This window comes from Anomaloglossus baeobatrachus, chromosome 7 (assembly GCF_048569485.1).
Source record: "Anomaloglossus baeobatrachus isolate aAnoBae1 chromosome 7, aAnoBae1.hap1, whole genome shotgun sequence".
NCBI lineage: Eukaryota > Metazoa > Chordata > Amphibia > Anura > Aromobatidae > Anomaloglossus > Anomaloglossus baeobatrachus.
Genome location: NC_134359.1, coordinates 270,075,322 through 270,099,648, shown reverse-complemented (window position 1 = coordinate 270,099,648; position 24,327 = coordinate 270,075,322). Strand labels below are relative to the sequence as shown.

General features: G+C 48.9%; 1 protein-coding gene across 1 annotated transcript in view; it reads left to right on the top strand.

Annotated features, from left to right (window-relative positions):
* USP31 (ubiquitin specific peptidase 31) overlaps positions 1-24,327 on the top strand; it is a 155,362-nt gene that overhangs the window by 20,425 nt on the left and 110,610 nt on the right. Inside the window, exon 5 of the mRNA XM_075318123.1 lies at positions 3,079-3,214. Coding sequence (XP_075174238.1) covers positions 3,079-3,214 — 136 coding nt within the window. The remainder of the gene's footprint in view (positions 1-3,078; positions 3,215-24,327) is intronic.

The following is a 24,327-nucleotide window of genomic DNA, read 5'->3' as shown; positions in this document are numbered from 1 at the left end:
CACTAGGTGCAGAGCTATTCCCCATTTGCCCGACTTGACATTAAGGGTCTTTATTGTGGTTATCCGATTTTGCCGGCATATTCAACTGTATGATGTACCATGCAGATGCATAACATTGTGTGTGTTAAGTGCCATACTCAATTAAGAGAAATTCCTTTCAGTAGTGTCTTTCACCCACGTGATATAGTTTGGCACGTGGCATACCTCCAATGGTTATATGTATCACTGTATATAGACTTCTGTTTGCCTCTCTGCTATTTAAAGAGAACCTGTCAGGTCACCACTCCCCTCTCTCTATATATAACCTTATACTACAGTGTATCTTTTCAGCCCCCTGTATACAGAGCACCATCCTGCTGTATATCATTCCTCTCAGTCTCCTATTTGAATCCCCATCATGTTGTATATCACTCCTCTATGTATAACCCCATACTGCAGTTTCACTCCTTTCAGCCCCCTGTATACAGAGCACCATCCTGCTGTATTTCATCCAAAGCCACCATCTTAAAGGGGTTGTCCACTACTTTGACATTGATGGTCTATCCCTAGGATAGGTAATCAATGCCTGATTGGCCGGGGTCCGACACCCCACACCCTCGCTGATCAGCTGTTCTCAGTCCCAGCAATGGCACCTGGAAATGCTCCGTTCCAGAGCTGCTCCGTCTTCTGATAGCGGCCAAGGACGGATACAGCACATCCGCCTCCTATTGATTAGAGTGGGAGGTGGATATGTAGTATCCGGCCGCTATCCGAAGACGGAGCAATGCCGGAACTGAGCAATTCGTGCCGCTGGGACCGAGAACAGCTGATCGGGGGGCTGCGGGTTGTAGGACCCCAGCTGATCAGGCATTGATGACCTATTCTAAGGATAGGCCATCAATATCAAAGTAGTGGGCATGTATCTTGTTAATGTCTTTATTATTTCAGTACAATCTTTACATTCTTCTTCCAAAAACCACTTTTATTTGATAAAGTCACTACATGCAAATGACCTAAGACCAGTTCAGTCAACCATAGCTTCCTCTACACTAATTGGTCTTAAAGGGTTATTCCCATAATTGCATTATTTTTAAAAAAAAATTAAATGCGGAGTTATTGTTAATATACTAAGCCCCACAAGGTTCTTTCCTGTACTTTTTTGCTTTTTCTGCCACTCTGTGCATACATCTTTACATAGAAGAATTGATGGTCCTATTCTTATTTGCTTAACCCACATTTCTCAGCAGCTTTACCTTCTCCTCAGTGCTTTAGATTCCTCTTTATCTCTCCTGTGTGCTCCTGAAAAGTCCCACCATGACTTAAGGTGGCGTCTCTGTCCCCACCTTCAGACACTTAAGTAATCAAGAGGAAGTGAGTGGCAGCAGCACCTTTTTTAGTTTCTTGGGGAATAAGAAGGGATTGTCCAAGTAGTGGACAAGCCCTATAATACTGCAGGATATCGCTCTTCTTAGCCCCTCTAATTGCAGCCCCATCAAGTTGTATATCACCTTTTTCAGGTCTTCTATGTATAAGCTCATACTACAGTATATCACTCTTCTTAGCCCTTCTATATAAAATTCCATCATGTTGTATATCACTCCTCTCAGCTCCGCTACATATAACCCCATACTGCAGTATATCACTCTTCTTAGCCCCTCTATATAAAGTCCCATCATGTTGTATATCACTCCTCTCAGCTCTTCTATATATAACCCCATACTGCAGTATATCACTCTTCTTAGCCCCTCTATATAAAGTCCCATCATGTTGTATATCGCTCCTCTTAGCTCTTCTATATATAACCCCATACAGCAGTATATCACTCTTCTTAGCCCCTCTATATAAAGTCCCATCATGTTGTATATCACTCCTCTCAGCTCTTCTATATATAACCCCATACAGCAGTATATCACTCTGCTTAGCCCCTCTATATAAAGTCCCATCATGTTGTATATCACTCCTCTCAGCTCTTCTATATATAACCCCTTACTGCAGTATATCACTCTTCTTAGCCCCTCTATATAAAGTCCCATCATGTTGTATATCACTCCTCTCAGCTCTTCTATATATAACCCCATACTGCAGTATATCACTTTTCTTAGCCCCTCTATTTAAAGTCCCATCATGTTGTATATCACTCCTCTCAGCTTCCCTACATATAACCCGTTACTGCAGTGTATCACTCTTTTCAGCCCCCTGTATGCAGAGCACCATCCTGCTGTATATTATTCCTCTCAGCGCCCAACAGAAAATGGAGCTTGGAGGGACATCCATTGCGGAATGATATGTGCATATTGATAATAAAAATAGTACAGTTATGCCAATATAAACCATGTGTGCATTATTATAAACCACATTTTGATTTTGGGAAAGAGCATTTAATAACTCTAATCCGACTCCCTCCTCCCCTAGATGTGATTGACGGCTTTCCCTACTGCTCAAGTCATTCAAGCACTGCTACAGATCTCGCTCCTGTGTACAACATCCCTTGCCTTTCCGAGCTTTCCTTCTTGAGCATCACTATGGCCTCCGTGTCTGCACTAATGAAGCTGAGTGTACTGTGCATGCTCCGAGAAGACGTAGTGTACATGTGAGATATGCAGTGGCAGCAGGGAAGGACGTCAGTCACACCCGGGGGCGTCAGCTACTGGGGCAAGACTAGTCCTAGTGATCAGCAAGATAAAAGTGTTTTTGGCAAATGTATAAAAAGGTTATCACTGGACTGCAGAAAGAACTACAGTGTGTTCTGGTTCTGGAGGCTCGTGGAGACCTGACTGCTCCATTTAACTATTGGAATATAATACACATACACCGCACACACATATACAGTACTTATCTAATTCTTTTGTGGACCGGTTGCCCCACTCCCCCCCACCCCCCCACCCCCCCAGTGTTCTCTGAGTATTAAACTGTGCAGATTCTCTGTTCGTAAATGTTCACACCTTTTCTTTGCATTGTTTGGTTCCTCTGTTACTCCTCCTGGAAAAGTATAGAACTGCAAGATGCCATTGTGTCAGTATTGTTTGTCCATTATGTGTTAGTATATTTTGACTTTGTTTAAAAACTCTTTTTATCCCCTCTACTTCTGCTTGTTCCTAGGCCTCTCTATGTAACTGTGGTTTATCAAGGGAAGTGCTCGCACTGCATGCGCATCGGTGTCGCCATCCCCCTGTCTGGAAATGTGGTGCGGTTACGGGAAGCCATATCGATGGAGACAAAGATTCCAACAGATCAGGTAAACCGTTTGTCATCTTTAAACCTTTGCCGATATATGACGTACTACTACGTATGTCTTCATTAATGCAGGCTCTGTAGCTCAGCTTCCATCATTGCTGACAGATACTGGCTGTGATATTCAACAGGCACCTGCCTCTAGCATCAGCCGGTGGCAGTGACCTCCACCCGGGACTGTCAACCTCCTTAAAGGGAATTTGTCACCAGGTTTTTGCCACCTAATCTGAGAACAGCATAATGTAGGTGCAGAGATCCAGATTCCAGCGGTGTTTCACTTACTGGGCTGCTCAGTGTAGTTTTTTATAAAATCACTGTTTAATCAGCAGTAGATTATCATTACAGGACTACTTAGGTAGTCCAGCATATTCATGAGTAATATTCTCTGTGTAACTGCTAGATCTGCAATAGAGAAAACATTGAGTTTATCAAAATGACAGCAAACAGCTCAGTAAGTGACACATCACTGGAATCAGGAACTCTGTCTCTATATTATGCTGCTCTGAGATGGGGGAAGCAAAAACCTGGTGGCAGATTCACTTTAATTGTAGCTGACAATTTCTTGCAGTTACATTTAATGCACAAACTTGGGGCACACTGGTTCCCTCGCTTATTGGCTTCCCCACAATATGATTGCAGGGTGCCATTGGGTTTTCTAAAAATATAGAAGAAATAAAAATTCAAATAAATTAAACATTTTAAAAAAATGCACTTTTTTTTTTATATAAAATTAAAGGGAACCGGTCACCGGTTTTTCGGCCTATAAGCTGCGGCCACCACCACCGGGCTCTTATATACAGCATTCTAACATGCTGTCTATAAGAGCCCAGGCTGCTGCGTACAACATAAAAAGCACTTTATAATAATCACCAAACGGTCATGCTGCAGTGGATGTGGCTCATATGGGCGTCTTCGTCCTCCGGTGCCGGCGCCGCCTTTTTCGGCCATCTTTGTTTTCGCCTCTGTTGTCCTGCTGAAGCCTCGGTGCATGATGTGTTCGACGTCATACACACTCGCCGGCATTCAGGTCCTGAGCAGGGCAGATCAAAGTATTGTAGTGCGCCTGCGTGTGATCGGAGAGTGTGTATGACGTCTGACGCGTCAAGCACCGCGGCTTCAGGAGGACGACAGAGGTGGCATAAAAAATGGCCGAAAGAGGCGGCGCCGGCACCGGAGGACGAAGACGCCCATCTGAGCCACATCCACCGCAGCGACCGGTTTAGTGAGTATTATAAAGTGTTTTTATGTTCTACACAGCGGCCTGGGCTCTTATATACAACATGTTAGAATGCTGTATATAAGGGCTCGGTGGTGGTGGCCGCAGCTTATACGCCAAAAAACTGCTGACAGGTTCCCTTTAATAATCCAGATTGGAAATTGCTTTGAAGCCAAAAAAAAATTGCCAGAATTTATTTTATTTTGTTATTTCTTGGATCCTTGCAAGACCACCAAAATGGTATTAATAAAAATGTCAGGTCTCTATGCAAAAAAAAAAAAAACAAGCCCTCATATAGGAAAATTAAAACTTACGGATCTCGGAAAAAGACAACACGAGCGCTCGAGGAATAAAAAAGATTGGTTTTGCGTAATCGTACTGGTCTTGATAATCATGGATTTTGTACAACACAAGTATCGCTGTAAAAAAAAAAATATAGTGTATAGGTTCAATGTAGTTTGACTTTTCTTCCCGTTTTCCAGTATCTGCGGTTCATACCGCAGAGAAACAATCCCTCATATGGCCATATGCAGTAAGTTGTGGCTCCTGGGAAAAGGGGAGGAAAAAACAAAAGCCGAAAACTGAAAATGGCTATGTCGGGAATGGGTTAAAGGGGTGGTTCACCCATTTTTTTTTTTTTCCCCCAATGATTCTCACTTACCATTGTATGCATCTTGTTCAATAGCCTCTATTTCCATTTCTGGCACTGAGCAGCGCTATCCTGCACGCTCAGTGCCGGTCACATGACCCCCTGGAGCTGTGGCCGCCAGCATCCTGTGACGTCCCGGCATTTCCGGGCTCTCAAACTGGACGGGTACGTCAGAGGATGCCGGCGCCACTCACACTGATTGACTGGGCTGTGGGCGGTGACTACCGCACGTCACAGCCCAGCATCGAGGGGAGGATCCGGAGGACGCCAGTGTGTGGAGCGGTGAAGGCAGAGCGCGCGCTTACCAGCATTCAGCTGTGGGAGGTATGGGCTCCAGTGTGGAGTACAGGGGGGGGTTTCCTCCACTGAAATCCCCCCTATCACGCAAGTATGTGATCACACTACCCGCCCGCTGTGCTCCGCTGTCAGGAGAGCGGGCGGTGTCGGCAGTGTGATCATATACTCCCACCAGCAGCACAGGTGACCGGACGCTGCATGGGACCAATCTGCTCCACTCTGTCACCTGCACAACAAGTCCCACAGTGGAGACAGTGACATGCTCTGCTCTGACACATAGTGTGCTGCATGTCACTGTCTCCATTCTGGGACTTGTTGTGCAGGTGACCGGATGCTACATGTCACTAACTGTATCCACTCTGTGATTTCTGCTGTATAGTACCAACTGTATACACTCTCACCTGCAGAACAAGTACCACAGTGGAGACAGTTAGTGACATGTATCATCCGGTCACCTGCACAACAAGTCCCAGAGTGGATACAGTGACATGCAGCACACTGTGTCAGAGCAGAGCATGTCACCAACTTGCTCTGCTCTGTCACCTGCGATGCTGCATGTCACCAACTAAGGGTAAGTTCACACAGTGCGTTTTTCGTGGCGTTTTTGCGCGTTTTTCTGGTGCGTTTTTACTCAGAAAACTGCATGACTTTGCTTCCCGAGTAAAGTCTATGCCATTGTGCGCACTAGGCGTTTTTGCTGCGTTTTTAGCGGCGTTTTTTACCACATTTTTGTGCTGAAAACGCAGTGACATTGCTTCCCCAGCAATGTCTATGGGTTTTCAGAAGTGCTGTCCGCAGACAGCGTTTTTCTCTAGTCCCTTCCACGACAGCATAGGAGGTTGTCTCTCCACGCCCTAATTGGGACAGGAAGTTCAAGAGGTTTAAAAGGACCCTCCCACCTCCCACAGCCAGTGTCTTTCCTGTCCCCATGGGGCATGGAGAGGTTTTTTATTTTTCTCCTATGCTGTGGTGGCCGGCGAACTACAGTATAATATTTTTCCTTTTTCTTTCCCCTGTTACCTTAAGCCGGACAGCATCGGTCGGGCCTTCACCGCTCTTCCCTTGCTGTTCCCTCACGCTGTGGGGGACCGCTGCTCCAGCCTTCCGGAGCCTCCTTAGGGGTGATGCAGGCTGTTGAGCTCCCCGGCCGGCGTCCTCCCTGAGCCGTCGGCCGCTTCCTGCATGCACGCTGCCAGAGCGATCCGGAAGTGCTCCCGGGGGCGGGACTTCCGGTCTTGCGGACTTCCGGTTGAGCGCTTCCGGTTTGCGGAGGCAGCGTGGAGGACACGCCGACGCTGACACGGCCTGTCCAGGACCGGATGCGGGAGGAGGGGAACGTTAGCCGTCACTGGAGGGGCAGGCCCTTTTGCATAAGGGCTGCCGTGAAGACGTCAGATCATGGTAAGCAACCGTGCTCCCTGTCATGTCTTCCGCTGCATCTGCAGAACCCAGTGTGCCCCCTGCTACTGTAAGTATGGAGGGGGATGGTCCCTCGGACATAGGTCTCAGTCAGACGATTTATGGCTCTCTGGTCTGTGTTTTCTAGGAGGACAAGGCCACTAAGAAAACTGACAGAAATGAAAAGTCAGAGAAGCCTGAGAAGTCAGAGAAGGCTGACAAGTCCGATAAGCCGGATAGACCTGACAGATTTGAAAAAATTAAAAAATGTCCTGTCTGTATAAAGAAGCTCCCTGCAGTATGGGACAAAAAGCTTTGCCAACAATGTACGGACCAGATTATTAGGGCCGAACAACCGTCACTGATAGACGAGTTGCGGTCCATGATGAAACAGGAGATTAGGGCCTCACTGGCCTCCCTCCCTGCTCCTGGCCCTGCTCCTGGCCCTGCTCCTGGCCCTGCTCCTGGGCCTGCTCCTGGGCCTGCTCCTGGACCCTCTTCTCCAAAGAAGAGGAGACTCCAGTCGACCCCGTCTGATCAGGAGGACGCTGATTCCACCTCTGAGGGTCCTGATGAAGGATTTCCCTCTCGGGCGTCTGACCAGTCCTTTCTGTTTCCCTCAGAAGATTTGGGGGATCTTATTGGGGCAGTTCGGAGCACTATGGGGTTAGAGGAAGTGCAGTCTCTTCCCTCAATCCAGGATGAAATGTTTGCTGGCCTGAAATCAGTCAAACAGTTAGGATTTCCAGTTCATGCCAATATTCTGGATATTGTCTCTCAGGAATGGGAATTTCCTGAGAGGAGGGTACGGAGTGACCCTAGACGCCGGTTTCCTCTAGAACCTTCTGGATTACATTGGGAGGTCCCAAAAGTAGACGTACAGGTGGCTAGGGTAGCTAAAGAAACGGCTCTTCCCTTTTGAAGATACTTCCCAACTGAAGGATCAGATGGATAGGAAGGTAGAAGGCCTGATGAAGCGATCCTGGGAGGCATCGTCTTCTTCTATTCAGGCTAACATTGCCTCCACTTGTGTATCCAGGTCCCTAATTAGGTGGTTAGACCAGTTGGAGGCTCATATTTCCCAAGGGACCCCTAGGGAGGAATTACTGGAATCCCTTCCCTTGCTTAGGAAGGCTACCAGTTTTTTGGCAGATACATCGGTGGAATCTGTCCGCCTGGCGGTCAGGACCTCGGTTCTTTCTAACTCTGCCAGACGTGCCCTCTGGCTTAAGGCCTGGAGTGGAGATTCCACCTCCAAAATGAGGCTTTGCTCCCTTCCGTTTAAAGGGGATTTGGTGTTTGGGCCTGCCCTGGATGATATTCTGGACAAGGCGACCGATCGTAAGGCCTTGCCTGATCCTAGACCCACCAGGAAGCGGTCCTTTCGTCCCTCGATGCCTCAGGCCTCCCAGCCCAGAGGGAAAGGGAAGGCAGGCAGGTGGAGCTATCCTAAGGGTAGAGGGAGAAACATCCTCATCCCTCCCCATCAACTACGTCCTCAGCAGGAGAAACAGTGACTCGGCCCGGGTGGGGGGTCGACTCTCGGCGTTTCTTCCCCAGTGGCGGTCCATAACCACTTGCCAATGGGTTCTGAAGATCGTCTCGGAAGGTCTCCTCATAGAATTCCTCTCCCTTCCTCGTCCGGGTCTCCGAGTCACTGCTCTGGCGTCGCAGGTTTCACAGGCTCTGTTGTACGCAAAGATTATAGAGCTAATGCACTCGGGGGTCGTTTCCCCAGTCCCGAGTCAGGAAGAAGGGGTGGGACACTACTCCCGCCTCTTCCTTGTCAAGAAGCCGTCTGGCGACGTCCGAATAATAATCAATTTAAAACGTCTAAACCGTCAGGTCAGGTACCGGTGGTTCAAGATGGAGTCAGTAAAATCAGCTATTCCCCTGATAGGTCTACACCACCAGATGGCCTCTATAGATCTGAAAGACGCCTACTTCCATGTGCCCGTCCATCCGGGTCACAGGCAATACCTCAGGTTTGCGGTGCTACACGGGGAGGAAGTGCTTCATTTCCAATTCAATGTACTTCCCTTCGGGATCTCCTCGGCTCCAAGGATCTTTTCGAAGATCATGGCAGAGGTGGTCGCCTTCATAAGATTGCAGGGTATCTGTCTGGTTCCATATTTGGATGACTTTCTTCTCATGGCTCCATCTGCTCCAACCCTCCGGAGCCATGTGGAAAAGTCTTTGGGAATTCTTCGGTCCTTGGGATGGATTCCCAATCTCAAAAAATCACAGTTAAACCCCTCCTCCACTCGGCAGTTTCTCGGAGTGCTGCTGGACTCCGACAGACAGGCATCCTTTCTCCCGGAGGGCCACAAGGTAGCTCTGTTAGCAAAAATATCAAAGCTTCGCAGGCAGGCTCGCCCGACGCTTCGAGCGGCTATGTCAGCTCTGGGTTCCATGACGTCCTGCATTCCCTCAGTCAGGTGGGCTCAGGCCCATTCTCGGTGTCTCCAGGATCATATACTGACACATTGGGACAGACTCCCGTCATCCCTAAACAGACGGTTTCGCCTCTCGGGGCCCGTCTCCTCATCCCTTCTCTGGTGGCTGCATCCCACCAACCTACAGGTGGGGGTTGCCTGGACGCAGGCCCCCCTGGTTACACTGACCACGGATGCCAGCCTGCGAGGATGGGGTGCAATGGTGGCAAACTTCCCATTTCAAGGGGTCTGGAGTCCTTACGTCAGCTCCCAATCCTCCAACTACCGGGAGCTCAGGGCAGTCAGGGAAGCCCTCCTTGCGGCTCAGGACCTCGTCCGGGACTCTCACGTCCTGGTATATTCAGACAATGTCACAACAGTGGCACATCTCCGCCATCAGGGCAGTACACGCTCAGGCGCCCTGAAGTCAGTGTCCTCCCGGATCTTTCAATGGGCGGAACAATCACTGCTATCCCTTTCTGCAGTCCATCTGAAGGGCTCACTAAATCTTCAGGCGGATTTCCTGAGTCGTCGGGATGTTCATCCGGGGGAATGGAGCCTGGATCAGGCGGTGTTCTGCTCTCTGGTGGCAAGGTGGGGTACTCCAGAGGTGGACCTCTTTGCTTCGGCAGGGAATCGCAAAGTCGCAACATATTTCTCCCTGAACCCACGGGACAGGGCGTTAGGGGTAGACGCTTTCTGCCACAATTGGTCCTTTCGCCTCGCTTACGCGTTCCCCCCTCTTCCTCTTCTCGCAAGGGCCCTGAGGAAGATCAGAGACGAGGGGGTCCCAACTATACTGGTAGCTCCGCTGTGGCCTCGGAGGAGTTGGTACAGCCTGGTCATGACTCTAGGAATAGACGGCCCAGTCCTCTTAGGTTCGGACCCCAGCTTACTGTCCCAGGGTCCGATTTTCCATCCGGCTCCCCAGAAACTCAACTTGGCTGCCTGGCTTCTGAGGCCCGGGCACTGACGGCCCAGGGGCTTTCTGACAGGGTTGTGGCTACCCTGCTGAAGAACCGTAAACCAGTGACTAATAGTATTTACAACAAAATCTGGAAGAAATTTTCCTCCTGGTGTGGTTCTCGGCCTCCTGACCCTCTTCAGCCTAATATTGCGCAGATTCTGGACTTTCTCCAGAGTGGATTGGACTTAGGCCTTTGGCCTAGCACCTTGAAAGTTCAGGTGTCAGCCCTCAGTGCAGTCTTTGACACGGCTCTGGCAGATCATCGTTGGATCCGTCGGTTCTTTGTGTCCGCTAGTAGACTCTGTCCACGTCAGAGGGTCCTGACGCCTCGCTGGGATCTCAATGTGGTCCTTACCGGACTATCTCAGTCACCTTTTGAGCCTCTGTGCTCTTGTCAAATTCGTTCTCTTTCTCACAAGACTGCTTTCTTGTGGCTATCACGTCTGCTCGCAGAGTCGGAGAACTTCAGGCTTTGTCTATTCGGGAACCTTACCTGACCATCAGAGATGACAGCATTGTTTTTCAGCTGGACCCTTCCTTCCTTCCCAAGGTGGTTTCGGATTTCCACCGTTCTCAGTCCATCATCCTGCCTTCCTTCTGTCAGAATCCTCAGACTCCCGGTGAGGAAGTGTTTCATTCTTTGGACGTCCGTAGGACTGTGTTGCACTACCTAGAGGTTACTGCTTCTTGGCGCCTTGATAGCAACCTGTTTATCCAGCCCTTTGGTCGCAATAAGGGCAGGAAGGTAGCTAAGAGTACCGTCGCCAACTGGATTGTGCGGGCGATTAGAGACGCCTACCTCGCTCAGCATCTCTCTCCACCTACCGGATTTACGGCACACTCCACCAGGGCTACCTCTGCCTCCTGGGCTGAACGGGCAGGGGCTTCTCCTGAGCAGATCTGCAAGGCGGCTACGTGGTCTTCGCTCCATACTTTCACGAAGCATTATCGGTTGGATCTGGATTCCAACAGGGATTTGGCCTTTGGCAGGAAGGTCCTGCAAGCTGTGGTCCCCCCCTAGGTATCAATTCTTTGGTATTCCTCCTATGCTGTCGTGGAAGGGACTAGAGAAATAAGAATTATTCTTACCGATAATTCGGTTTCTAGGACCTTCCACGACAGCAGGTAATTCCCTCCCCTTTGTATTCATTTATTCCTGAATGTGTGGTACTTCTCATATGCTATGGATTCTTTGTAAGACACTGGCTGTGGGAGGTGGGAGGGTCCTTTTAAACCTCTTGAACTTCCTGTCCCAATTAGGGCGTGGAGAGACAACCTCCTATGCTGTCGTGGAAGGTCCTAGAAACCGAATTATCGGTAAGAATAATTCTTATTTCTTTGTCGCTCTATTGGGAGACCCAGACAATTGGGTGTATAGCTACTGCCTCCGGAGGCCACACAAAGTATTACACTTAAAAGTGTAAGGCCCCTCCCCTTCTGCCTATACACCCCCCGTGGGATCACGGGCTCCTCAGTTTTCATGCTTTGTGCGAAGGAGGTCAGACATCCACGCATAGCTCCACTGTTTTAGTCAGCAGCAGCTGCTGACTATGTCGGATGGAAGAAAAGTGGGCCCATATAGGGCCCCCAGCATGCTCCCTTCTCACCCCACTCTTGTCGGCGGTGTTTGTTAAGGTTGAGGTATCCATTGCGGGTACGGAGGCTGGAGCCCACATGCTGCTTTCCTTCCCCATCCCCCTCAGGGCTCTGGGTGAAGTGGGATCTTACCGGTCTCCAGGCACTGAGACCGTGCTCCATCCACAGACCCGGAGAACCTGCTGGATATGGAGCTGAGTATCGTCAGGGACAGGGCCCTGCTACATTAAGGTACTCTGGGTCCCCGTACAAATCGCGCACACACACACCAGCATGCTGGGTGTGTTAGTGCGCCGGGGACAACAGCGCGGAGCGCTTGTGCTATTACTCACTGCAGCTTAGCTGAGTGAGTTTATGTATTAGGAACTGCCGCGCCGGCCGCTGCTGGCTGTTTTTACACTGTGGCGCGGCTGGGACTTGTGGTGCGCCGGGGACTTCCGCGCTGGCCGTGCTTATACGACGGCCGCGCGTATAAATCGAGTCCCCGGCTTTTGCGGCCTAGTTTCGTTTCGTTCCCGCCCCCAGGCCTGCCAGTCAGGGGAAGGGCGGGACGCTGTTCAGAACGTCAGCGCCGAGGGCTGGAGTCTGCTTAGCATACTCCAGCCCCCTCACTGGGCACAGTGAGACGCCAGTTTCCCGCACTTTGTCTGGGGCATGCCCACGGCCCGCCCCTCTCCACAGGACGCCGGCAGCCATTCGTGTTTGCAGTCTGAGCTGGAGAAGGGAGACAAGCTCTTGGAGACCCAGACACAGGATTCGGGCGACCACACACCCGCTTTTGAGCGGGCGGTAAGCAGCACCTGAGGTGCTGACCCCACTAGTGCCGAAGTGTTCATTTGTACTTTATGCTTGTATGTTATACATTGCACTGTACGGTCGCTATTCTTGGCTATATACCCTCCTAGATGGCTAGACAACAGCATGTCGTCCGCAAAAAGCAAGGGTGCCAAGGCACAGGCTTTCTATGCTGCTTGTACCGCATGTGAGGCTGTTCTACTGGCAGGTTCCACTGACCCCCATTGGGTGCAATGCTCCCCTGTAGCACTTGCTCAGCCGGGGTCTCTGCTAGAGGTGGCCCAAGGAGAACCACCTGTGAACACTGTCCAGGTGACAGGGACGGAGTTTGCAGTTTTTGCTGATAGATTGTCTCTGACTATGACTAAAATCCTAGAGACTTTGCAGTCCAGACCGGTAACTCAGACCATGGGCACTGTTGATTCAATGCTCCCTGGCCCCCCTCATTTGGAACAAATCCGTGCTCCGGGGGGGTCCCATGCATCCCAGGGTGAAGGCTCTGACACGGACGACAGTCCCAGACAGCCTAAGCGAGCTCGCTGGGAGCGGCCCTCGACTTCATCACACTGGTCAGGGTCCCAGCAGGAGGACTCTCTGTATGATGAGGCAGAGGTAGCTGATCAGGATTCTGATCCTGAGACCGCTCTCAACCTGGATACCCCTGATGGTGACGCCATAGTGAATGATCTTATAGCGTCCATCAATGGAATGTTGGATATTTCTCCCTCAGCTCCTCCAGTGGAGGAGTCAGCTTCACAGCAGGAGAAATTCCATTTCAGGTATCCCAAGCGTAAATTGAGTACTTTTCTGGACCACTCTGACTTCAGAGAAGCAGTTCACAAACGCCACGCTTATCCAGATAAGCGTTTCTCCAAACGTCTTAAGGATACACGTTATCCCTTTCCCCCTGACGTGGTCAAGTGCTGGACCCAGTGTCCAAAGGTGGATCCTCCAATCTCCAGGCTTGCGACTAGATCCATAGTTGCAGTGGACGATGGGGCTTCACTTAAAGATGCCACTGACAGACAGATGGCGCTCTGGTTGAAATCCATCTATGAAGCTCGGCGCGTCGTTTGCTCCAGCATTCGCAGCTGTATGGGCACTCCAAGCTATTTCAGCTGGTCTTGCGCAGATTGACACTGTCACACGTACATCTGTTCCGCAAGTAGCGTCCTTAACCTCTCAAATGTCTGCATTTGCGTCTTACGCTATTAATGCTGTCCTGGACTCTACGAGCCGTACGGCAGTGGCGTCCGCCAACTCCGTGGTTTTACGCAGAGCCTTGTGGTTAAGGGAAGGGAAGGCAGATTCTGCTTCCAAATAAGTGCTTAACCAGTTTGCCATTTTCTGGTGACAGACTGTTTGGTGAGCGTTTGGATGAAATCATTAAACAGTCCAAGGGTAAGGATTCTTCCTTACCCCAGCCCAAACCTAACAAACCCCAACAGAGGAGGGGACAGTCGAGGTTTCGGTCCTTTCAAGGCTCGGGCAGGTCCCAATTCTCCTCGTCCAAAAGGACTCAAAAGGATCGGAGGAGCTCAGATTCTTGGCGGGCTCAGTCACGCCCAAAGAAGGCAGCCGGAGGAACCGCTACCAAGGCGGCTTCCTCATGACTTTCGGCCTCCTCTCTCCGCATCCTCGGTCGGTGGCAGGCTCTCCCGCTTTGGCGACATTTGGCTGCCACAGGTCAAAGACCGTTGGGTGAGAGACATTCTGTCTCACGGGTACAGGATAGAGTTCAGTTCTCGTCCTCCGACTCGATTCTTCAGAACTTCTCCACCTCCCGACCGAGCCGGTGCCCTTCTGCAGGCGGGTGCTCTCTAAAGGCAGAAGGAGTGGTGATCCCTGTTCCTCTTCAGGAGCAAGGTCACGGTTTTTACTCCAATTTGTTGTGGTGCCAAAAAAGGACGGGTCTTTCCGTCCTGTTCTGGACCTAAAACTGCTCAACAAGCATGTGAAAACCAGGCGGTTCCGGATGGAATCCCTCCGCTCCGTCATCGCCTCAATGTCTCAAGGAGATTTCCTAGCATCAATAGACATCATGGATGCTTATCTCCACGTGCCGATTGCTCCAGAGCACCAGCATTTTTTCTACGCTTTGTTATAGGAGACGAACACCTTCAGTTCGTAGCCCTGCCTTTCGGTCTGGCGACAGCCCCACGGGTCTTCACCAAGGTCATGGCAGCAGTAGTAGCAGTCCTGCACTCTCAGGGTCACTCTGTGATCCCTTACTTGGACGATCTACTTGTCAAGGCACCCTCTCAAGAGGCATGCCAACACAGCCTGAACGTTGCACTGGAGACTCTCCAGAGTTTCGGGTGGATCATCAACTTTTCAAAGTCAAATCTGACCCCGACCCAATCGCTAACATATCTTGGCATGGAGTTTCATACTCTCTCAGCGATAGTGATGCTTCCGCTGAACAAACAGCGTTCACTACAGACAGGGGTGCAATCTCTCCTTCAGGGCCAGTCGCACCCCTTGAGACGCCTCATGCACTTCCTAGGGAAGATGGTAGCAGCAATGGAGGCAGTCCCTTTCGCGCAGTTTCATCTGCGTCCACTACAATGGGACATTCTCCGCCAATGGGACGGGAAGTCGACGTCCCTACACAGGAACGTCTCCCTTTCTCAGGCGGCCAAGGATTCTCTTCAGTAGTGGCTTCTTCCCACCTCATTGTCAAAAGGAAAGCCTTTCCTACCCCCATCCTGGGCGGTGGTCACAACGGACGCGAGTCTGTCAGGGTGGGGAGCAGTTTTTCTCCACCACAGGGCTCAAGGTACGTGGACTCAGCAGGAGTCCACCCTTCAGATCAATGTTCTGGAAATCAGGGCAGTGTATCTTGCCCTACAAGCCTTCCAGCAGTGGCTGGAAGGCAAGCAGTTCCGAATTTCCACCATATCCGCAGTTCACATCCCGGGCGTAGAAAACTGGGAAGCAGATTTTCTCAGTCGCTAGGGCATGGACGCAGGGGAATGGTCTCTTCACCCGGACGTGTTTCAGGATATCTGTTGCCGCTGGGAGATGCCGGACGTCGACCTAATGGCGTCCCGGCACAACAACAAGGTCCCAACATTCATTGCACGGTCTCAAGATCACAGAGCTCTGGCGGCAGACGCCTTAGTTCAGGATTGGTCGCAGTTTCAACTCCCTTATGTGTTTCCTCCTCCGGCACTGTTGCCCAGAGTGTTACGCAAGATCAGGTCCGACTGCCGCCGCGCCATCCTCGTCGCTCCAGACGGGCCAACGAGGTCGTGGTACCCGGATCTGTGGCATCTCGCGGTAGGCCAACCGTGGGCTCTACCAGACCGACCAGACTTGCTGTCTCAAGGGCCGTTTTTCCATCTGAATTCTGCGGCCCTCAACCTGACGGTGTGGCCATTGAGTCCTGGATCCTAGCATCTGCAGGGTTATCTCAAGAGGTCATTACCACTATGAGACAGGCCAGAAAACCCACATCTGCCAAGATCTACCACAGAACGTGGAAGATATTCTTATCTTGGTGCTCTGCTCAGGGAGTTTCTCCCTGGCCATTTGCCTTGCCTACTTTCTTTCCTTCCTGCAATCCGGTTTGGAAAAAGGTTTGTCGCTCGGCTCCCTTAAGGGACAAATCTCAGCGCTCTCTATTTTCTCAGAAGCGCCTAGCAACACTTCCTCAGGTACGCACGTTCCTGCAGGGGGTTTGACGATTAGTCCCTCCTTACAAACGACTGTTAGAACCCTGTGATTTGAACAGAGTGCTGATGGTTCTTCAGAAACCACCATTCGAGCCTATGAGAGTTTTTTCCCTCTCACGCCTTTCGCAGAAAATGGTTTTCCTTGTGGCAGTCACTTCACTTCGGAGAGTGTCTGTCCGGGCAGCATTGTCGTGCAAGGCCCCCTTCCCGGTGTCTCACCAGGTCAAGGGGTTCTGCGTCCGGTTCCGGAATTTATCTCTAAGGTGGTTTCCCCCCTTTCATCTCAATCAGGGTATCCCCGTACCCTCTGTTTGTCCTCATCCAGTTCACCAATGTGAAAAGGATTTGCACTTGATTAGATCTGGTGAGAACACTCAGACTCTACATCTATCGTACGGCGCCCCTGCGCCGCTCGGATGCATTCTTGTCCTTGTCGCTAGCCAGCGTAAAGGGTCGCAGGCTTCCAAATCAAGCCCGGCTCGGTGGATCAAGGAACCAATTCTCGAGCTTATCGTTCTGCGGGGCTTACGGTTCCCTCAGGGCTGAAGGCCTATTCTACCAGAGCTGTGGGTGCGTCCTGGGCTTTGAGGCACCAGGCTATGGCTCAGCATGTGTGTCAGGCGGCTACCTGGTCCAGCCTCCACACTTTCACGAAACACTATCAGGTGCATGCCTATGCTTCGGCGAATGCCAGCATAGGCAGACGAGTCCTTCAGGCGGCAGTTGCCCACTTGTAGGAAGGGGCCGTTTTACGGCTCTACTACGAGGTATTATTTACCCACCCAGGGATTGCTTTTGGACATCCCAATTGTCTGGGTCTCCCAATAGAGCGACAAAGAAGAAGGGAATTTTGTTTACTTACCGTAAATTCCTTTTCTTCTAGCTCTAATTGGGAGACCCAGCACCCGCCCCTGTTTTTTTGTATATACATGTTGTTCATGTTGAATGGTTTCAGTTCTCCGATATTCCTTCGGATTGAATTTGCTTTAAACCAGTTTATTGGCTTTCCTCCTTCTTGCTTTTGCACTAAAACTGAGGAGCCCGTGATCCCACGTGGGGTGTATAGGCAGAAGGGGAGGGGCCTTACACTTTTAAGTGTAATACTTTGTGTGGCCTCCGGAGGCAGTAGCTATACACCCAATTGTCTGGGTCTCCCAATTAGAGCTAGAAGAAAAGGAATTTACGGTAAGTAAACAAAATTCCCTTCTTTTGTAGCTGCGTTTTTGTGTTGACCACAAAAATGCAGCATGTCAATTATTTCTGCGTTTTTCACTGCGTTTTTCACCCATTGAGTTCAATGAGATGTTCAACAACGCAATGAAAAACGCATATAGCTGCGTTTCTATGACTAAAAACGCAGCTATAAACGCAAGGGGTGGGTACTACAGTGACGTGTACAGGAAGAGGATTCCTTCTGTTGGTAAACACAGAAGCATGAATCCTCCCGGTACCGTCACCGCTGCGTCCACCTCATGTCCTGTGCATGTCAGCTCCGTGCGGCGCCATGTCTGGGCGGGAGGTGGAGGCAGCGGCGAAAACCAAAGTGAACAGTAGAAAAAAAAAAATCTCATACTCACCTGTCTGCAGGGTCACGGTGCCATGTCCGCTCCCAGCCCCTGTCTCGGTACCGCCGCTCTGGCTGTGTGCAGTCTCCCCGGGGCACGTACGAAGCTTGCAGGACCTGGCGGTGGATCAGCTCATCGATTCTCGTGGTGTTGCCGGCTTTTTTGCGCACGGCCGGCTATCAGCTGCTCCTGCTGTCAGGGGACTTTATCACTTGATTACCGGCAGCTCCTGCAGCGATGGGACAGGATCATACTCCTGTCCAATCGATCGCTGCAGGAGCTGCCGGTAATCAGCACATAACTGAGTATGTATTTATTTATTTTTTTTTTCGACTGATGCATCAGCTGATTGTATAAAAGCCGATTATACAATCAGCTGATGTGTCATGTGATTCACGTAGTTTAACCTGACACATCATCTGATCGCTTTGCCTTCCAGCAAACCGATCAGATGATATTGGATCCGGATTGGACGGCGCGGGACCCTAACCCAGGATTACTGCGGAGGGGGGTTTATTTCAATAAAGATGGAGTCACTAATTGTGTTGTGTTTTATTTCTAATAAAAATATTTTTCTGTGTGTTGTGTTTTTTTTTTTATCTTTATCATTACTAGAAATTCATGGTGGCCATGTCTAATATTGGCGTGACACCATGAATTTCGGGCTTAGGGCTAGCTGATAATATACAGCTAGCCCTAACTCCATTATTACCCCGGCTAGCCACCCGGCATTAGGGCAGCTGGAAGAGTTGGATACAGCGCCAGAAGATGGCGCTTCTATGAAAGCGCCATTTTCTGGGGTGGCTTCGGACTGCAATTCGCAGTGGGGGTGCCCAGAAAGCTTGGGCACCCTGCACTGTGGATTCCAATCCCCAGCTGCCTAGTTGTGCCCGGCTGGACACAAAAATTAGGCGAAGCTCACGTCATTTTTTTTTTTTAATATTTCATGAAATTCATGAAATAAAAAAAAAAAAGGGCTTCTCTATATTTTTGGTTCCCAGCCGGGTACAAATAGGCAGCTGGGGGTTGGGGGCAGCCCGTACCTGCCTGCTGTACCCGGCTAGCATACAAAAATATGGCAAAGCCCACGTCATTTTTTTTTCTTTTTTGGCAAAAAACTGCATACAGTCCTGGATGGAGGATGCTGAGCCTTGTAGTTCTGCAGCTGCTGTCTTCTCTCCTGCTTACACTAGTGAATGGAGGATGCTGAGCCTTGTAGTTCTGCAGCTGCTGTCTGCTCTCCTGTATACACTAGTGAATGGAGGACAGCAGACAGCAGCTGCAGAACTACAAGGCTCAGCATCCTCCATTCACTAGTGTATGCAGGAGAGCAGACAGCAGCTGCAGAACTACAAGGCTCAGCATCCTCCATTCACTAGTGTATGCAGGAGATTAGACAGAAGCTGCAGAACTACAAGGCTCAGCATCCTCCATCCAGGACTGTATGCAGTTTTTTACCCAAAAAGAAAAAAAAAATGACATGGGCTTCGCCATATTTTTGTATGCTAGCCGGGTACAGCAGGCAGGTACGGGCTGCCCCCAACCCCCAGCTGCCTATTTGTACCCGGCTGGGAACCAAAAATTATAGAGAAGCCCTTTTTTTTTTTTTAATTATTTCATGAATTTCATGAAATAATTTAAAAAAAAAAAATGACGTGAGCTTCGCCTAATTTTGGTGTCCAGCCGGGTACAACTAGGCAGCTGGGGATTGGAATCCACAGTGAAGGGTGCCCAAGCTTTCTGGGAACCCCCACTGCGAATTGCAGTCCGCAGCCACCACAGAAAATGGCGCTTTCATAGAAGCGCCATCTTCTGGCGCTGTATCCAACTCTTCCAGCTGCCCTGATGCCGGGTGGCTAGCCGGGTAATAATGGAGTTAGGGCTAGCTGTATATTATCAGCTAGCCCTAAGCCCGAAATTCATGGTGTCACGCCAATATTAGACATGGCCACCATGAATTTCTAGTAATGATAAAAAAAAAAAAAAACACAACACACAGAAAAATATTTTTATTAGAAATAAAACACAACACAATTAGTGACTCCATCTTTATTGAAATAAACCCCCCTCCGCAGTAATCCTGGGTCAAGGGTCCCGCGCCGTCCAATCCGGATCCAATATCATCTGATCGGTTTACTGGAAGGCAAAGCGATCAGATGATGTGTCAGGTTAAAGGATGTGAATCACATCATACATCAGCTGATTGTATAAAAGCCGATTATACAATCAGCAGATGCATCAGTAGCAAAAATAAATAAATAAATAAATACTCACGTCTGTGCTGATTACCGGCAGCTCCTGCAGCGGAGTCTGATTCTGGCCCATCACTGCAGGAGCTGCCGGTAATCAGCTGATGAAGTCCCCTGACGGCAGGATCAGCTGATAGCCGGCCGGCGCGAAAAAGCCGGCGAGACTACGATCAGCTGATGCGTCAGGTGACTGCATCAGGTGATCCACGGCCAGGTCCTGCAAGCTTCGTGCGTGCCCCGGGGAGACTGCACACAGCCAGAGCGGCGGGACCGAGACAGGGGCTGGAAGCAGGCATGGCACCGGGACCCTGCAGACAGGTGAGTATGACATACACACACACACACACACATACACACTCACACACACACACACTGTATATACGCGCACACACTGTATATACGCGCACACACTGTATATACGCGCACACATACACACACACTGTATATACGCACACACACTGTATATACACACACTGTATATACGCGCACACACGGTATATACACACACTGTATATACGCGCACACACACTTTCTTCCCCTGGCTGTGTAGAGCTGCTGCTGTCTCTGTGTAATTGATCTCAGTGCACATCCACTGGGAAGAGGCAGGGAGGAGGGTTTGGGTGGGAGCAGAGTGGGTGTATTAGACACAATGGGTGTGTTAGATAAGCCAGACACCGCCCTAGAGCCACAAAGAATTCTGGGACTTGTAGGAACTGAACACAGGAAGTCAGAGGAGAGATTAACCCCATCAGAGCTGGAGCCAGCAATGAGCATGTGCTGCTAGTGCACAATGAAAGGTAATTTTGCTGAAAAAACATAATAGATGTGTTGAGGGGCACATATTAGCAAGATTTATCAGAAAAAAAAAAAATCAGTTTTGGTAACTGGACAACTTCTTTAACCCTTTCACGACCGGCCGATTTTTCGCTTTCCGTTTTTTTTTTTCGCCATTCTTTTTCTGAGAGACGTAACTTTTTTATTTTTCAGTCAATATGGTCATGTGAGGGCTCATTTTTTGCGGAACGAGCTGTACTTTTAAATGAAACCATCAGTTTTACCATATTGTGTACTAGAAAATGGCAAAAAAATTCCAAATGCTGAAAAATTGCAAAAAAAGTGCGATAGCACTATGGTTTTTGAGATATTTTATTCACTGTGTTCACTATATGGTAAAACTGATGTGTGGGTGTGATGCCTCAGGTCAGTGCGAGTTCGTAGACACCAAACATGTATAGGTTTACTTTTATATAAGGGGTTAAAAAAAAATCGGAAGTTTGTCCGAAAAAAGTGGCGCACGTTTTACGCCATATTCCGTGACCCGTAGCGTTCTCATTTTTCGGGATCTTAGGCTCAATGACGGCTTATTTTTTGCGTCTCGAGCTGACGTTTTTAACGGTACCATTTTTGCGCAGATGCTACGTTTTGATCGCCTCTTATTGCATTTTGCGCAAAAGTTGTGGCGACAAAAAAACGTCGTTTTGGCGTTTGGAATTTTTTTGCCGCTACGCCGTTTACTGATCAGATTAATTGATTTTATATTTTGATAGATCGGGCGTTTTTGAACGCGGCGATACCAAATGTGTGTATATTTTTTATTTTTTTAACCCTTTAATTTTCAATGGGGCGAATGGGGGGTGATTTGAACTTTTAGGTTTTTTTGTTTTTTTTTAATTTTTTAAAACTTATTTTTTTACTTTTTTTTTTTATTTTACTAGTCCCCCTAGGGGGCTATTGCGATCAGCATTCCGATCGCTCTGCAGTATCTGCTGATCACAGCTGGAAGGCTGTAAACAGCAGATACGCTGTCTTTCTCTTTTGCTGTGCCCCGGGCACAGCGAAAGTGAAACCAATTCATGTGTAGTACAGGAGTCATCACATGACCCTGTACTACCATGACAACTATCGGGAGTCACGTGATCGCGTCACGTGACTTCCGGTTTCGGCGGTAAGTAAAAACTTTACCGCGATTGCGCTTATAATGGCGCTGTCATGTATTGACAGCGCCATATAAGGGGTTAATCGGCACGAGCAGATAACGATTCTGCTCGTGCCTAGCAGGCACACATCTCAGCTGTGAAAATCAGCTGAGATGTGTGCCGATCGCGGCATGCTGCCGCCGGAGGACCGCGGGCAGTAAGATTATGTCATTTAGGACGTAATTTTACGGCCCGCGGTCGTTAAGGGGTTAACATGAATGTCTCCATCCCGAAAAGTAATGGCATATACAGTTAGGTCCAGAAATATTTGGACAGTGACACAAGTTTTGTTATTTTAGCTGTTTACAAAAACATGTTCAGAAATACAATTATATATATGATATGGGCTGAAAGTGCACATTCCCAGCTGCAATATGAGAGTTTTCACATCCAAATCGGAGAAAGGGTTTAGGAATCATAGCTCTGTAATGCATAGCCTCCTCTTTTTCAAGGGACCAAAAGTAATTGGACAAGGGACTCTAAGGGCTGCAATTAACTCTGAAGGCGTCTCCCTCGTTAACCTGTAATCAATGAAGTAGTTAAAAGGTCTGGGGTTGATTACAGGTGTGTGGTTTTGCATTTGGAAGCTGTTGCTCTGACCAGACAACATGCGGTCTAAGGAACTCTCAATTTAGGTGAAGCAGAACATCCTGAGGCTGAAAAAAAAGAAAAAATCCATCAGAGAGATAGCAGACATGCTTGGAGTAGCAAAATCAACAGTCGGGTACATTCTGAGAAAAAAGGAATTGACTGGTGAGCTTGGGAACTCAAAAAGGCCTGGGCGTCCACGGATGACAACAGTGGTGGATGATCGCCGCATACTTTCTTTGGTGAAGAAGAACCCGTTCACAACATCAACTGAAGTCCAGAACACTCTCAGTGAAGTAGGTGTATCTGTCTCTAAGTCAACAGTAAAGAGAAGACTCCATGAAAGTAAATACAAAGGGTTCACATCTAGATGCAAACCATTCATCAATTCCAAAAATAGACAGGCCAGAGTTAAATTTGCTGAAAAACACCTCATGAAGCCAGCTCAGTTCTGGAAAAGTATTCTATGGACAGATGAGACAAAGATCAACCTGTACCAGAATGATGGGAAGAAAAAAGTTTGGAGAAGAAAGGGAACGACACATGATCCAAGGCACACCACATCCTCTGTAAAACATGGTGGAGGCAACGTGATGGCATGGGCATGCATGGCTTTCAATGGCACTGGGTCACTTGTGTTTATTGATGACATTACAGCAGACAAGAGTAGCCGGATGAATTCTGAAGTGTACCGGGATATACTTTCAGCCCAGATTCAGCCAAATGCCGCAAAGTTGATCGGACGGCGCTTCATAGTACAGATGGACAATGACCCCAAGCATACAGCCAAAGCTACCCAGGAGTTCATGAGTGCAAAAAAGTGGACCCTTCTGCAATGGCCAAGTCAATCACCAGATCTTAACCCAATTGAGCATGCATTTCACTTGCTCAAATCCAGACTTAAGACGGAAAGACCCACAAACAAGCAAGACCTGAAGGCTGCGGCTGTAAAGGCCTGGCAAAGCATTAAGAAGGAGGAAACCCAGCGTTTGGTGATGTCCATGGGTTCCAGACTTAAGGCAGTGATTGCCTCCAAAGGATTCGCATCAAAATATTGAAAATAAAAATTTTTTGTTTGGGTTTGGTTTATTTGTCCAATTACTTTTGACCTCCTAAAATGTGGAGTGTTTGTAAAGAAATGTGTACAATTCCTACAATTTCTATCAGATATTTTTGTTCAAACCTTCAAATTAAACGTTACAATCTGCACTTGAATTCTGTTGTAGAGATTTCATTTCAAATCCAATGTGGTGGCATGCAGAGCCCAACTCGCGAAAATTGTGTCACTGTCCAAATATTTCTGGACCTAACTGTACTAGGATATGCCATTACCTTATAATCTAGGGGTGTCTCTTTTGCTCCCTTTGATCAGGAGAATGAAAGGGACGCAGCACGGCTATTGCTGCACAGCTCCATCCAAGTCATTGCCGCCAGCTACTATTGTCACTAAAGCCCAACATTTCGCAGGATCACTAAATGTAAGGTATTTAATTATGCGAGCCAATATGTCACCTGCATACTACTCCATTGATCTTCTGCTACTCCCGTGTAAGGTTTTTGCAGGGTGCAGATGTATGGAGCAGGCTCAGAAAAAATGCATTGTCCATACTGGACAAGTTTTTCTAGGTGTATTGTATACCTCTAACAGCAGCGAACAGAGAAAGTTCTGATCGCTGCTGTTTTACCAGTTAGATTCTGTTGTAAATTAC